This window comes from Cebidichthys violaceus, unplaced genomic scaffold, assembly GCF_023349555.1.
Source record: "Cebidichthys violaceus isolate CVI_PGR_0920_01 unplaced genomic scaffold, fCebVio1.0.p SCAF_1, whole genome shotgun sequence".
Taxonomy (NCBI): domain Eukaryota; kingdom Metazoa; phylum Chordata; class Actinopteri; order Perciformes; family Stichaeidae; genus Cebidichthys; species Cebidichthys violaceus.
In genome coordinates this window covers 20,329,744-20,346,328 of record NW_027176262.1, presented here as the reverse complement: position 1 = coordinate 20,346,328, position 16,585 = coordinate 20,329,744, and the positions used below count along the sequence as shown (strand labels likewise).

At 42.6% G+C, this 16,585-nt stretch overlaps 1 protein-coding gene across 2 annotated transcripts; it reads left to right on the top strand.

Moving 5' to 3' along the window:
• Positions 1 to 3,074: 3,074 nt before the first annotated feature.
• zgc:153184 (uncharacterized protein LOC751652 homolog) lies at positions 3,075 to 16,292 on the top strand. 2 transcript variants are annotated; one of them, XM_068714287.1, is made up of 6 exons: positions 3,075 to 3,297; positions 13,374 to 13,457; positions 13,611 to 13,679; positions 14,221 to 14,289; positions 14,964 to 15,179; positions 15,842 to 16,292. In XM_068714287.1, the coding sequence occupies exons 1-6, from the start codon at positions 3,292 to 3,294 to the stop codon at positions 16,250 to 16,252; spliced, it is 855 nt and encodes a 284-aa protein (XP_068570388.1). In that variant the 5' UTR covers positions 3,075 to 3,291; the 3' UTR covers positions 16,253 to 16,292. The 2 variants fall into 2 exon arrangements, with proteins under 2 accessions (XP_068570388.1, XP_068570378.1); XM_068714277.1 differs by lacking the exon at positions 3,075 to 3,297 and adding an exon at positions 11,703 to 12,090.
• The last annotated feature ends 293 nt before the right edge of the window (positions 16,293 to 16,585 follow it).

The window sequence follows — 16,585 nt, the reverse complement described above, 5'->3', positions numbered from 1 at the left end:
CCAAACCACAAACATGACATGTTGTGGCGACTGTGGATAGCAGGGCCCGCCTTCAATCAGGGGATCGGCGGTTCGATCTGGCTCTGGCTCCGCTAGTCGCATGTCGAAGTGTCCTTGAGCAAGACACTTAACCCCAACATTGCTCCCGCAGCTGTGCCTACGTTGTAGAAATGTGATAGAATCTGACTTGTAAGTCGCTTTGGATAAAAGCGTCTGCTAAATGACTGTAATGTAATGACAGGGGGTTATGGGATGTACTGAATTGGCGGAAACTACATGGATTCATACATATATAACATTGTAATGCCATGCAACACTACTTTGCAGTCTGTTTTTTTTCATTTGCATTCATCTCCAAATGAAACATTTGTACGTGCCATCATTTCAGTGTAATGGTCTTTTCCACCAGAGGGGGGAGCCAAAGGCTACTGCTGCCAGGGGAGATAAACAGGAAATTAAAGTTTAAACGTTCTGCTTTTCTCTTCTCCCTGTAAGAAATCTTTATCAGCTTCCCCTTTCAGCCCATTTCCACAAATTATCAGCCACACATATTCACTTCCTGTTTGGCTCCCTGTGCCTGCTGGTCCATGCATGTGGCCTCAGGAAGCTGCACTAAAATGGAGGTTGTTTAGGAGAAGGGTCTGCACGACAACTCTTTCTAGAAAGTCTGTATGGGCTCACTACCTTTCCTGCTGGTTTCTGTTCTCTTCATGGCCTCCGGTTGCCATCGCTCTTTCTCTCCTCCTCACCGAACCCACATGTTTTTCCCACCCCGGTCCGATTGTGGCAAATGTTTGCTGTTAAAGCTGATAAAGGAGAACCTAGAGAATTTGGTGACCACCTCATTTAGACGTGGGAGGTAATGCAACTTGTGCAAACATAAGAGCCTGATGTGGTTAATCCAGTCCACCTCTTTGGCAATCATGTCTCTCTGCCACAAAGAGCCAGGCGTGTGCCTGGTGCCACCTCACTTTCATTCTGCGCTCGTGTTGTCACAGCTGCATGACAGCAAGATGACAAACTAAAACGTGTCGTCGGCTTTTACAAACCATCAGGCACTCCCACCGTGCATTCAAATGCCTTTAACGGCAGTAACTATGATAATAAGCTTCATTTATAAAGCACTAATCACCTTGTCTCCTAAAGCTTTTAGTAAACAGTTTCCGTTGTGTAATGAACCATGTCACTCACAAAGCCATTGCTCTGTTTCTTTCTCTAAATTAGAAGTAGAATGCTCTGCAATTCGAAGGCTAATGTATACTGTGAAGTGTTTGTTCATGAACAGTGTTTGAAATTAGGCCTACTGAGAGACTAATGTAAACTCTAAAAAAGCCGAACCTGTTTGTCTGTGAGTTTCAAACCTGTGAAACCAGATCACAACTTGCTTTTTGCTATTTGACAAGTAAACAAAAATATGTCAAATAAACAATTTGGGCTTGGATGAGGATCAGAATGCATTTTTCCATGTGAGCAGATTCAGCGGCTAATTCACCAAACTTAAGGGCAGTAATGTTATTTCTCTCCATCACGACTTAGGACTGAGATATTGTAAAGAATATTATACAGCAGCAGGAGGAGGAACGGTCGATCCTGCAGCTGCTTCGCGTTGTTGGTGAGTTAGAAACCAACCCATTAGCTTAGATGGCTTCTCTACATTACCACACCACAAGCCTCTTAAGTGACTGACTCGCCTTCCTCCTGGCCCCATGCAGGACAGCAGAGCTGCTCCCAGATATTTTGTCCTTCCATTGAAACTCAAAATGAGAATAATTAACTAAAAAGCAGCTATTAGTCATTTTCACATGCTTACCAGCTGTGAGTGTCCTGGACTGGCATCGTAGGAAACACAGAGAGAACATGCAGATTGCAGTACATTCAGAGGAGAACAGGCAACATTAGAAAAGTGCAACAGTGAAGACTACATTCTGCAATGCACATGATAAAGTTATTACAGGTGAAGGTGAGACTTAAACTACAGGCATTTTAGACATGCACGTTTAGGCCTGGACCTAATAAGAACCCTGCAGCCATATGGTCCATATGAAGTGCAATTCATTAATCCAGCCTTCAGATACTTTTTCCTATAGAAGAAAAAAACTCCTTTATCTGCAGATCTATTTTTAAAACTGAGCGTCAGACCTTTGAACAACTTTTTTTTTTTTTGCTTGTAGATGTTGAAGATTATATATTTTTAAGTTGGTCTATTTTTCCAATGAAATTTTAGAGAAACTACAGGATTTTTTTGGGAAGTTATGATGATACACAGCATATGAAAAGAGCCTATAAGAATAATAAAGATTATAGATATATATATTTTTTTATCAGGGTGAATGTACTGTGGGTGGAGGAACAGCTAAATAGCTTTCCAATAGGTTTCTTATTCACAGCAGTTGTAGGTAGTGATGCCCCACCTCACACAGCTGAGTCAAGACAGAGACAGACCGTAAGAAAATACTGCTTTCAGATTAAAAGTATAAATATTTAGGGTAATTCTAGCTATAGGTGTTGTCTACATGTACTTTCCAGGTGAAAGTAAATTTAAGGTTTGAAAGGGTAAATAGAGAAAACTGGTGCTACACTGCAATGTTGCTCATCTGGCCACATTTCAATCAATGACGTCACAGCAGGTGTTTTCCATCAGCTGGAAACATGGTGACTTAACTCATTTGGTTGTGGCCAGGAGTAAGAACACACCGGCTAGAAGGTTTTGGCTCATAGAAAGCTTGGGTTGATTGGTACATTGATTAAAAACAATTCAAACGTTTTGTTTTATGAATGGTTTTTGAGTATATGTACTGTCGCTGTATTCATCTAATGGTGAAATAATACCAATTGATCATTTACACAGTTTGTAGATGCTCCATTATTATAATTGGATTACACCAACGGTATGGTTGGTAGAAGTTTGCATCAGTCGGACCTACAAATCTCAAAAAAATATATATTTTTATATGAAGACACAGACTTTTTGGTCTAATAATTCAGCGCAACAGTTTCAGGGTTATTTTATTTTATTTTGATAGGCTGTTGCAGAAGTAGTTTTCTTTTTACCCTGACCGCTTTGACAGCGCTGACGGAGCCAAATGCGCGTAAAAGTTGTCCACTCCTCCTCCTCGTCCATGAGGCTCATTTGGCTCCAGATATAAACACAGAGCTGCTCTCTGTCGGCGCTGCGCTCCTCAGTCTCCTCTCAACCAGCGGGCAGTCTGCTCCAACAGGCCGAAACACAGCAACAACAACAGAAAAAAAAAAAAAAAGCAGGAGGGGACGATCTCTGGCATTTCCCCTAGGATGGAGGTAACAACCAAGCTCAGTTTTCTGTTCTAGCCTGTACTTTCAGGCCACTTGAGCAGATGTTTTTAACATTTGATGTGGTTTTGTGCAGCCATGTGTGGTTGGAATTATTAAAACATGACATCATAGGAGCTCAGTGAGTAACTGTGTAGTATATTTAATGGTCTGTGTATTTACTGTGATATTTCTGAAAGGACTAGGCCCTGTCTGTGCAACCGCTTAACAAGTAATAATCGTACACCTATAAAGTACTCTGCAGGTGTAGTTGTGTTGGCTACTCATCACTGTAAAAGTTCCTACTAATCTTTCCTTTATTTACCTCCGAACTCTGGCATTGTATGTGATACTATGTTTGACCAACATTTTATGTTCTATGTGAAAAGATGACTGTACTTTCCTGAGGGTGTAGTTGTTGTGCTATCGTCACACACACACACACACACACACACACACACACACACACACACACACACACACACACACACACACAAACACGTCTCAACATAAACATGTATGTTTGAGCATCCGGCTGATGGGGTTTAAAAGTAGGTTTGTGGTAACGACTTCATACCAAGTCACCACAGGGGGAGCGGAGGGAACTGGAGCTGGCAGAGCATCTGTCATGAGCCAGTGTTTGTGCGCTGCGATGAATGTGTGAAGTCAATTTTCGTCTTCACTGTAAGTCAGCATTTAAGTCTAAACGTAGACAATTTCCCACCCATCGCACCCACAGCTGACGAGCCATGCTTTCTCTTCTCAAACCGCACTTCACCCACTTACGCCGGATTTTAAAAAAGGTGTTCTTCTTCATGGAACTGGAGGCCTGTCCAAGTCCGTTTTTTCATGCAGGGTTTGTGACCTCCTCCCTGCAAAACAAGCTGTTCCCTCTGACTTCTTACATCTTTCTCAAGTGTTTAATGTCATGTGGCAAATAGGAAGAGAAACGCCCTTCTTTTTTTTCCCCCCCCACCAGCATGTGACGGAGCACATTAGTAATCTGCCACAGAGCTACTCTCTCATACTTACACCACCCAACCTTAGGACTCAGATATGCTTTAGGCCAGTTCAGCTTGGATCTAAAAACTTCTTCTTTCCCTTTTGCCAAAATTGAGAGACAATAATTTGGATTGGGGAAAGATGAACGAATGATAACTATTAAGATAGAGGGGAGCTTTCTGAGGTCAACATTTTTTTTTTCTGATATAGTTACACTTTCTCTGAGATAACACTGTTTTGAGAGAGAAAAACAAACCTGCGCAAGCAGCAAGCTGAACATGAAAGCCGGTTCAACTAGATGATTCCAGCTTTTTCTAGAAGAAGCCTCACAAACCCAGCAAGCTCAGTTTTAATAGTAGTCTAGCAAGTGATTTAGAGGTCGATGACAATGACCAGCGCTGCAACTGAATTCTTACTTGCCTCTTGTTAACTCTCTGATCTTGGTGAACAACCAAACCAAGGCCCGGTTAGAAATGTAAACGTTGCTCAGGGATTTCATAGTTGATCTCTCACCTGGAATGTATTCAGAAACGTATTTCTTTTGACGGTCTGGGTATAATGTGACCCTTCCATGGCAGCCGCCGTGATTTTAAAACTTGAAGTGAAAGCTGTGGACGGCCCGCTGAGTCCTGTCAGGTTCAGGTGTTTGATGTTGCAGACAGTCATCTGTCAGTGGTTTCCTGCAAAGTCACTTTGGTCTGCACTCACTGATGACACCCAAGCAATGCCAATTGAGTCTTGCAACATTCATGGGTGAAGTGAAATCTGTCAGCTGGTTGTGCAACGGTATGTTGCTGCTGTTGAGGATGAAATTGATGTGACCGAATTGATTTCAGGGCCGGGCAATATATCCATATTACATTGATACGAGACTAGATATCGTTATGGATTTTGGATATCGTAATATGGAGTGTTGTCTTTTCCTGCTTTTACAGAAAAGAGATGTATTTCTTTGATCTTACTAGACTGTTCTGTTATTGTCCACGTCCCTGATGATTATTTTTCAAAAATATCATTGTGTAAATATTTTGTAGAAGCACCAATGGTCAACCCTAGTATATGGTCTTCAAATCAATATTGAGGTATTTCGTCCAAGCTGTCATGATATTTGATTTTCTCCACCTCACCCAGCTCTACCTGAAACTGAGTCAGTTCTCCCGGATGTCAGCTGTTGGGAATGGGAGGCATCGTCTGCTGCGGCGTCGGTTTTGAGTTGAATAGGCTGGTATTAAGCTACAGCTGTCCTCGACTAACTATCATACAATTTTGACAGCTATTCAATAGTTGATATCGAAAAATCTGTAAAATTGAGTTTCTCAACAAAGAATCACACAAAAGCGCCACTGTAATCTTGTGTTTACCAGAAAGGGCTAATGCTCAAAAGTTATTCAGCATGAAAGAAACATAAAGAAATGACTAATTGACTAAATAAATCTTAGTCTACTTGACCAAACCCCTAAAACAAGCCTGTAAAGTCAGTCTCACCGTCATTTCATGACATCACCTCTTAGTCTAAATTCTGCTGTGTGTTTCTAGCTTTAACTGCCTCTAGCAAGCCTTAAGGAGATTGACGCATGGAAATTCTAAAATTTTGTGTTTCCTGTGTTGCAACGACAAACAATGAAGTGGACAAACTGGACATTTTGTGCATTTGTGTGTTTGTGCATGCACCTGAGGATTTACTGCATGTGTGTGTCGGCTTGTGGGCTGGGGGGGGGGGGGGTGGAGATTTTCCTCTGATGGAAAAACAACACCACTGCTGGAGGAGGGAATATTTGGGATTGCCTTGCCAACCATATGGTGTGCACATCTATTATGTAATCCATAGTAAAGTTAAGAGACCAATAACAGAAGAACTCTGTACCAGCCAGATGTTTGCTAATGAGTCCGTATTTTCCCTATTTTGTTTTTACAACAGTATGTCATTTACTTAGAGTGACACACTATTATTATTATTGTTGTTATTATGGACCAATAGTTCTATGCCGACTACTTACAACTACTTCTAGAACCACAAAAAGCAATAAAAAGTCCAGTGTGACAGTAAATAAAACTTTCTTGTTGTATGATGAGACGCAGGGTAAAGAACAGGATATTCATTATTGTGACCGATGCAGCCTGAGGTGTGTGTGTGTGTGTGTGTGTGGGTGTGGGTGTGTGTGTGTGTGTGTATATAAAGCTGTGTGTGTTTCAGGCCAGTATGAATGGTTCACTCTGTCATAAAACAGACACCTAACTGACCGTGAAGCTCAGTGGAATTTAAAGCATCGGCATCAAGGAAAGGCCACAAAACGTTGCCACGCTCTCTACTTCAAGGTCTAGTTATAGCTGGATATCTGTGTTCAGAGGGTGTATACAATGTATAGATGTGATCTGATTTTATTAGCTTACACAGTTCATTAAAGTCCGGCGATTTAAAGTGCTTCAGAGCCATGATCATTAGTGATGATACAGTAGGACAAACCTTTAGCATGTCGTGTGACAAACTCCGATTCCACGAATGCTTCCTGCTTTTTCAACATCCTGCAAACCACATCAGCTTGTCTGAAATTGTCTTTCTAGCATGTTTTCTATCTTACGTCCACATATTTGAACTCAATCATCTTTTCTAACCAGCACTTTACGATGACAAAAATATTATAGTTGCGAAATTAGTTGGAAAAGAGAAGCAAACAGGAAGTGCAAAGTTTCTGCAGAATATTCATATTTTTACTGCAGTTCGTTTTCACTGTTTCACAACATATTTAGTTTCCCTGGTGATAAAATTGAACTAGATTTGTGCAAAATGAACTGCTTCCATGTGAGCTAAGCTGCACTCGGCATAAAAGTAACTTAAACCCACACTAGGTGATAGTATTTCTGTTGACTGCTTTGTATACTCTGAAGGCGATGACATATAGTACAAGCTGAGACTTTTATAGCAGGCTCTTACAAACCGAAGATATATTTGCTTTAAAAAAAGATAAGTACGTAGCTCTCACTGACTTGCTGCATGAAGCATTTAAATTGTTTCCAGTAAATGTGTGATCGCCTGAAGTTAATCTCAAATATCATTCTGAAATATCATATTGGTTGTGTTGTTATGTGTGTAAATTTCACCATCTAGTTTGTTGCCTGTATTTTACATCTTCTTGCTGACTTTTCTTGTGAAGCCTGGCTCATTGGAGGATATATGCACCTTTACGACCAATCAAATGCTTCATAAAGCCTCGACATTCCATAGCTGCTTTTTTATTGCAGAGCGGTTGTTGTTGTTATTATCTTGTATGTTGTTGCCATCACAGGCCCTCACGCTATACATGGTGCAGTGTGAGTCCTGCTATCAGAGATGAGGTTGTGTCAGACCCTTTTCCTCCAGTGCGTGGGGCAGAGAGATAACCTGGGTGGGAACTACAGACAAGATAGCGAGGAGAACACTGTGATCTGTGATAGAAAAACACACGATGTTGGCTCTCAGGGAGGTTATGTCATGGACGGACACATGTAGACTGAGACGGGGAGGCAGCCTGAGTCCGGCTTAAAGCTGTCTCAGACATCTGCAGATTCTCAAACATGTTGAAATTAGTCAGTATCGTGTCTAAAAATGTGAGATTCGTGCAGATGGGATTTTAGAGCAGTGAGCCAGACAGAGGAAGTGGAAACACCAGAAAATAAACTTGCAAATCTCCCTGCAGAACAGTTAACCCATACTGCCTGCACCTCCTCAACCACCCTTTTCTATTTGGCATCTAGCCATGCTCTTTATTTCCCTTTTTTTGGGAGAAAGGAGTGCAAACACAATAAGTGCTACAAGCTGCTTGTACTTTGCAAGTGGCTTTTTTTTTTTTTTCAAACCAATGTTTTGCATTTTGTAAAATATTGACATTTGTAGGTTATGGTTTTAGGCTTAGAAGGCAGGTGCACGCTGCAAGTTTGAGCATGAACGTTAACTGCTGGCTGAAACCAAGACAACTCAATATCAGAATAGCGACTCTAGAGACAAGTCCACAGCGCATGGGGAACTTTTAACTGGTTATGAAACGGTTTAAATTTAATGCTGATGTGTCTATATGATGTACATAAGTTAACGGAACCATCAGGGAGAAGATTGTCACCACGCTGTTGTAGACCCTGGCCGCATTGCCGGGCCTGCTGGAGGGAAGGGAGGCACCGCAGAGCCAGAACCAGGACTGAAAGGGGCAGACTGTCAGACCCTGCTGCAGTAAAATGAGAGGTTTTCTAAAGGGACTCTGGTGCTTGGAAACACTACCACTTATGTCCTCAGGAACCACCAAAATCAACACAAAATGAAAGTTCCTTGTTGTAGCTTTAAGTAAAAGTAGCAACGTGTGTAAAAATACTCCATTGGGAGTCAAAGCCCTGGATTCCAAAATGTACTGCAATAAAAAGACAGACATTTTATCAGCAAAATGTATGCAAGTACCGAAAAATCCAACTACATGGAGAATGGTCCCTTTCAGAGAGTTTATGTGTAGTAGAGTAAGCAGCACTGTCTCAAGCCTGCTGTGGATGAATGGATGCCAAACCCTGTGGCAATGGATCGCTGCAGGTCTTACACGGCGTTGTAGTGGGGAAGGTGCGGGGCTTTACTGTATGAAGTCATCCCACGTCTGTTTTTCTCAGCCGCCCTCCACGACAACTATCTGATCCACTGTCCAGATGTTTTTTGTCTTTGTGATTGCTGGATCAGAGAGGATGAGAATACCAGAACACCATGTAGAATCCCCATCAGATGCTTGTATCACAGTTTCCTTGCTTAGCCTCAAACATTTTGAGCATGTACCGTCTGCTGTGAGCTGTTTACATTTGTCTTTTCTTACTCCCCATTCACTCTCCATAACCCCGCCTTCTCATTGCACAACAGTCCAGAGTATCCTAGGCAGGCTACTGTAGTTATATCACGGTGCATTCCACGAGCGAGCCCGGCTCCGTCATCGGTTCTCATATCTTTATCATTTGCCAGTCAAATTGCAGTTAAACAGCATATCGCTAAAGCCTCTTGGGGTCTTGACTCAATTGTTGTTGCATTTGTCACACTTAAGAAAAATAAATATTTCCATCTTTGGAATTATAGCTTTGTCAGCAGCTTTCTGTTCCCAGGTCATCTGGTTTTATTATTCCTCTCTGCTTATTATTTTATTACATATTTGTTGCCCAACCCTACAGTACTAGTCTGTGTCTGCAGCATCTCCCATTTCCTTTGTGGCAGAGGCAGCAATGTCTCGTAGATGAGGGTGTCCGTTTGCCTCATCCCTCTGATTGAGGGCCTTTCTAGTGTACTTCTACAAATGCGAAAACACACATAGTCTGTGCCAGCGAGGGCAGCGGAAAAGTGAGATATTCAGATGAGGTCTGATCCAAAAACGCATCATGTTTTCCTGGAAAGGCAGCGAGGGGGAAGGTGCCTTTCTGCTCTCTTACCACTTAACAAGTGCAGGCAGAAGGGAGCTGCTCACTACGGTGTCTTTTTTACTCCTGGCAGAACACGCTGACTTGTCTAAATAAAAGTCTGCAGACTCAAACTGAAGCCATTACGCTAGGTGAAAGTGCTTGCTCAACAGCTGTGCTTCGGTGCGCTTTATTTATCTTCACTCCGCTGGTGAGTTTATGAGGATTAGTTCCTAGAGAAGGGTTAAAGATCCTGAGCCAGACGTCGTCTTCATCAGCTCCACGGTGGATTACATGGCCTGTTGCTCTCTGACCACCGCTGTTGTATCAAGCAGAAATGTTTGGATTTAGAGAGACTGCTGTCATGTGCTTCTTCTCCCCTGCCTCTGGACATAGGAATAACAGGACCGGACAAAAGCGGGCTTTGTGTGATCTGTTTGTCTCTGTGTTCTCTCTCCAAATCGGCCGGTCATACAGTTAACCTCGTGTCTCCCTCCGCAGCTTGGAAATGAAGATGCTTGTTGGATTAATCTTTACTCATAACATTTTCTTATGGTCATGTGCGTATTGCAAATCGACCGTTTTGTTTTGTTTTTAGCACAAATGGCTAAAAACAGCTGATCACATCTTTAAACTGTACTCTTCAGTAGGGCTTTTTGTCCTCCATCCATTTATTATTTCTCGTTGTATCGGGTCTTTCGACACTTCCTGTTGAATTTCTTGAACGCAGCATTATTTTTGTGACATTGGTCATGCACTGCTTTCTGCCACATTGTCCTTTTTGCAACGTATCCTCATACAACGATTGGTATGATATACCGCCGCCACCACAGGGTCACCAAAGTCAGCCACTCAGCAGTTTCACTGCATTGCTCAGATGAACTTCAACGGTATTAATGTCTCCTGATTATTCAAAGCAAACAGTCCACTAAGTCTGTACTGTATGTGTAACTGTAAAGCCAGCGACAGCCAAAGGATCTGTTTCCATGGAAGTCAAGAGTTCAGAAATAGCTTGTTTCTTTTTAGCGTCGACACAGGCCCGTTTTTGGAAAACTTTAATCACATGGGTAAGGCACTGCTTTGAGAACCTTTTTTTTTTTTTTTTCCTCTCGTAGTTCCTTGTTTAGACATGCTCAATTTCTCTGTATGCTGGATTACAGTATGTTTCAGATGTGGTCTAGCATATCCAGGGACGCTCTCTCTTAGGAGCTGAGGGGTTACAGAGCAGAGCTGTGATCCAGGCTGCCTGCACAGCTCTGGGGCTTTTTCCCAGGCCTGGAGGCCCAGAAATAGAGCTTGCCCTGCTCTCTCCTGCAGTGAACCAAAGTTTCCCACTCCTCAAAAAGCTTGGGGTCCCAGCTGAGTTAAACATGAGCAATACTTAATAAAACCAGCCGAAGGCCTTGTATGGCTCATTGGAATAATGGGTCTCTTTTGTCATCTCAGGGAAACAGTTGGTGAAATGATTTGAGTTTAACAGAGAGAACAATATGTTCATTGTCAATTAAAAGACAAAGGAAAACAGGCTAATTATTACATTTGTTCAAATTTCAAAATTGTGCACAATGCTGCTGACAATGTCTTTCTAAAAGGTTCTTTTTTAAATCATAGTAGATAAAAAGCTTGCATCAAACTATGCTAGACTGTAGTTCTGAAGTAACAGTAATTTGACATTTTGATACGTGTAATACAATCCTACAACTGTAAGCGTGGTGTATTTGAAGTCATGGAGGTATTTGCATTGAGACATTATTTTCTTTCCGTATGTAGAAATACGTTTTCTCTCTAAAATGAGTTTTTATATTCTATTAAATCATATGTCTAGGAATAGAAGTAACTCAAAGTAAATATTGATTGTATGTTTGAGGGTGCTAGTAGACAGCCCTCCTGTGTGTCATTTAATTAAAGTTTCAAAAAATCTGAAACGATGATTATTTTTTTTTGTTGTTGCCCAAAACACCTGAGCAACGTTTTAAACATCCTTTGCCTGCACTGTTGTGACGACAGTTTGCGCTCTGAAGGAGGAGGCATTTGTTTTTGATGGACAGGAAAGAGTTAAACAATTGGAGGTTCCAAAATAATGGTGCGGTGGGTGGGTGGTCCCTGGTGATTACTATTTATCACGGATGAGAAAGGAGAACTCAGGAAAAGGGTTGGGATGTGGATTAGGACGCAGAGAAGCGTCAACAGAGGCACTGCGGGGCTAGCTGATGCCGTAATACGTTTGGGTGGAGGGACCAAGGTGGTGAGGTCATGTTGAGAACAAGGGGGAGAAGGAAAATAAAGCTGGTGATTAACATGTGGAATCTGCGAAGCTTGGGAGATCCATGGGCTACGGCTCAAACTGTGCAGGGAGGGAAGGAACCGAGAGTGCACACACCCAGGAAATGTGACGGAACTGGCAGCTGTGAGGTAAAAGCATGAGCTTTTTAGTGGTCAATTAAAAGTAGCATGGAAATGAGATGTGGCACCAAAGCCAGGAAGGGAGGAGCACCACAAGCCGTAACTGTACAATGCAAATGCATCACATGGGCTATCTGCACAGTCCCTGACACATCTGGACATCAAATACTTGGCACAAAAACAGCTAGAACCTAGAAAACAGAGTTCTTTTCAAGGCTCGCGCTCATGCACGTTACAGCCTGCAGCCGACGGCCAACTTATCACTTCGGCCACAGATATGTGGAGTGAGTCAATGGTCATGAAAGGGCAGCGCGGAGGAGGGAAGTTTAGCAATCGGCTCGGGAATAGTGGGAGAGACAGAAAGTAAAGGGGCCGAGAAGTGATAAGAGTGTGAGGCTTCAAGGACAGGTCCCTGCTGTCACGGGCGTGATGTTGAACAGCTGTGGAGAGCGAGAGGGGCTCACTTCCTGTGTCCAAACCCGCAAAATACACTCTTTAGCCAGAGAAGAGACGAGTTCCTTCCAAGGACAGCATCGAATCCAACACTCTGATGGGGTTTTGCATGTTCACCCTTTCTGCTGCCTTTCTCTACCCGTCTGCATTTTCTCCTGCATAGAAGAGGGAAGTGAGACTTTGTTCTTTAGTCTTAGAAAATCTCCTTGTTCAGCTGCAAAATGGCTCTGTGCACATGACGTGCTCAAAAAGGTGCTGCACACTGAAATGATGTTTTTATGACTGTACTTAAAGGAAACACAGCAGTGCTGGTGTTAATACTGACATTTCTTACCAAAGATATTAAAATCGGCATTTCATGGGTTTGAAAAATGGCTCACTGCGTCATCTGCTGTTTTTAAATCAACCCTGAATCTTGCCAGACCAAGGCTGAAATGGAGTCGACCGTTCTCTACATCATATTTATATTTAAGAAAAAGAATGTTAATGCTGTCGAATCGGTCACTGAGCAACTCCTGTCAACACCCCCCCCACCCCCCCCTAATTTTTTTGCATTTTTTACACTTATGCAATGGTAGGCATTAAGCTCAGACCTGGGGGTGAACTTACACAATGTATTGTTTCCATGTTTTTACCTGTCTTGGTTCAGCAAGTCAGTGCCCAAGAAGGGTTTGTTGGCATGCCATGCATACATTCTTAACATTCAATAAAACTGACATTTGTTTGAAGGTTTTACACTTTACTCTCAACTCACAGGATTCAGTACTTCATTTTAAAATGTAACAAAACAATATGTCAAAACATAAAGGGTTTGATTAAATGTCTTTCCTCTCCAATAGGATTCTCCATCCAAGCCATCTGTGGCTGAGCTGGCTGGAAGGTTCAAAGGTCACATTCTACCGATGCCCACCTCAAATGATGAGGTACTTCATTCATGTCTTATGTCTTAAAGCATCCATGCAAAAATATACAAAACAATGTTTGTTTAGCTGCCCTAGAACTTAAATAGAATAGTTGGTGAATGCATATTGACCCCAAGTGATCAGCTTTTCTTTACTCCTCCTTTTTGTTTATAGTTGCCATTTCGAAGAAGACCCCCATGTTCCCTAAAGTTGCAGAACCAAAAAGATGATAATGAATCAGATGTAAGTCATTTTCTTACTTCACTGACCCATTTGCTACTAATGTGTCTTCTTCGCATACAAAGAAAGTCTCCAGAAAACAGGCTTGGATTTGTTTACTGTGCAATTTCATTGCAACCTCACAATTTCATCACAGTAGACGGAGTACTGTTCCTCAATAGACAATTTATCTATTTCTTTCTTCTGCTCACACATCGGGAAAGTGGTGCTGCTTTTTCTTCCAGTGAAATCAAAACAAACATTGACATAGCCAAACAAATCACACAAACCCATCCCATTATAGCAGTCGAAAAGCACAACAGTGCAAAAATGTATACATCACAGGCATGAACAGCAAAATATAATAGTATTTATTTAATACTAATACATTTTCCATCATCGTACGTGCTTGTATGGCCCGGTGTACTCTACACTGACAGTACACATTGTAAACAGAGTGGAAGTATCACACAACATATTAGCTTTCAATGGTTTAAATGGGGGTTGTGATGATTTTGCGTATTTGTCTTTTCATTCATTCTGGTCTGATTGTGTTCTCTTCCAGAAAACTGTCGTCTCACCAAATCCCTTTAAGATGAAGATGAAGAACTCCGCCATCATTGAGAAACTCCAGGTAGATGCATCATTCAACATGTGAATATTTAGTGAGGGGAAACAAAACGCTAGCCTCACCAATGATGTGTTATCACAGGACGTAGTAAACGGGCAGGAGTAGTGAGGAGTGTGCGTCATCAGGAGATGTGAGGCATTACTGCCATCCACTGCTCAGTTGACACTGGTGCCTGAGCTGTGAGCATGCTGAGGAAAAAAGGGGAAGGGCTTGTCCCTGATGCCACAATCGGCTCAGATTAATGAGCTAATGGGATCACGGGTCACTCATCCTCGTACAAACCCGCCACCATTGATCCATTAGTTAACGATTCACACGGTGGGCAGCCATGGGACAAAAGGGCTGCCGCTTCTCCTTCTTCCTTTTCTCCCCAGTGCAGGTAGGATACTCTGCTCTAAACGTCAACAGTGGTTTGGGTGCTAACTCCTGATTTCATGTGCTTTAGTTCTTAGTCTGAACGTGACAGGTGTTGTTTGTGACACGTAAGGTGCAATTTCAGGCCATGCTCCTAACAGCCGAGTTTCCAAAGTAGGAGGCAGAGCCATGCTCTTTTTCAAAAGTGCTGTTCAAACACATTTAATGAAAGCCATTGTTTGACAATTTAAGTTTCATCGGGAACACGATGCACTAAGGAGATTACAGTGTCCAGGCTTCAGGATTCTTCTTTCCCACTGTAGGCCAATCTTGCCCTGTCACCCACTGCTCTGCTGCCTTCAACCAACAAGAGTCCCGAGGTGAAGCTCCAGCCGGCACCGTTGTCCCCGATCACACCCTGCAGCCCGCGGAGCCCCCTGAGCCCCACCCTGCGGCCCTCGCACCTGTCCAGTGAAGAGGAGGATGCCGTCAGCTTCGACAGCCCTCCTGAAGGCGCCCCGCTGCCGAGCATCAACAAGGTAAAGCGGCATATTGGCGCGACAAATAGAACAAATAGATCTGAGCTATTTGTTCCATCTTCTTATAATGCAGTGGGACTAGTGTTGTGGTATTGTTGTAGGAATGGTGTTGAAGAAGACCCTAGATCATGTTATTATTCTTTTTCTGGTTACAGGCCATTTGTAAGCATTTTTTAGTAGTTGGTACTCATGTGTTTCTCATGTTTGCATGGGTTTTTGCACAAGTTCTGAGTCAAACATGAGCTACTGTCACATTGAGGCCCCTGAAATGATTCTCACGCTATTCCTCGACTGAACTGTGACGTCACAGCCGGACACATTGTCCCTGTCCTCGCTGACGTGTTTCTCAGCAGGCGCTCTGCATCTTCTGTTTAAGCAGGCCTTGGATAAGCTGGAGCAAGATGCCCCTGTAGTGCATGAGTGCCGCTGGAAGGGGGATTGAAGATGTAATCCCCTTAGCCTAGTTAGAGTCCCTAGGTACCATTTTGTGCGGTGTTCGCACGCACATGCTAAGACGTGTACATAAATACTTTGATGGTGCAAAAGAATTGACACTGCATATAGATTCTTAGCTGTCTTGTAGATCTAAGTTGCCTTGATTTTTTATTTTGTTAAACAAAAATCTAAATTCCCTGCTGGTTCTTCCCATCTTATCCACACAGACTCGTGCACGCCTATCATTCAAAAGACGCCCGCCCACGAGACAGCACAGGAGGTCAGCTGGAGAGGAGGCGGGAGCCTCTGGGACTGATCTGTCCCCGTGTGAACTGCACAGACAAAAAGAAAACGGGGACACGGACCAGGTTTTCGAATACGGACAGCCGGCAAGTCTGAAAGAAGCTGAAGAGAAAGACGGGGACTGTGAAAAAACAGAGGATGGGGTAGCTGAGAGTGACCCAGATGACAGGGGAGATCCGGGGTTGGAGCAGGAAGCCCAGAACTTGGAGGCTTTGGAGGAGGAACAGCAGCCTTCAGAGCCTTGCCCTGCTGAGCAGATAGAGGGCCATGTTAAGACAAAAGAGGAAGAGGAGATGCCTCTGGAGGAGCACCAAGGAGGAAAAGACATGGTGTGAACTGTGAATGTTTACTTAAGTGTGTATATATATATATATATATATATATATATATATATATATATATATATATATATATATATATATATATATATATATACACACACACACACACATATTTTCACTGAATAATGTATTCAGTGCTTTGATTAAGAGAACTCTTTAAATACTCCTCAGAAACAGTTAATCAGTTTTAAATTTCTTGGTTCCTGCTCTTTTTTTTAGTCCCTCTGTCGCCCCCTCCTGGCCGTCTACAGAACAGGTCCATAAACACTGGAGAGTTAGGAGAAGCAGCTGTTCTCTGCACATGGAAACAAGCCTCAAAGTTGATAC

Coding starts and splice junctions, on each gene's coding strand:
- zgc:153184 (XM_068714277.1), top strand. CDS start 11,932: ATGTTGAGAACAAGGGGGAGAAGGAAAATAAAGCTGGTGATTAACATG. Junction 12,091..13,373: donor ACGGAACTGGCAGCTGTGAG/GTAAAAGCATGA, acceptor CCTCTCCAATAG/GATTCTCCATCCAAGCCATC. Junction 14,290..14,963: donor CCATCATTGAGAAACTCCAG/GTAGATGCATCA, acceptor TTCCCACTGTAG/GCCAATCTTGCCCTGTCACC.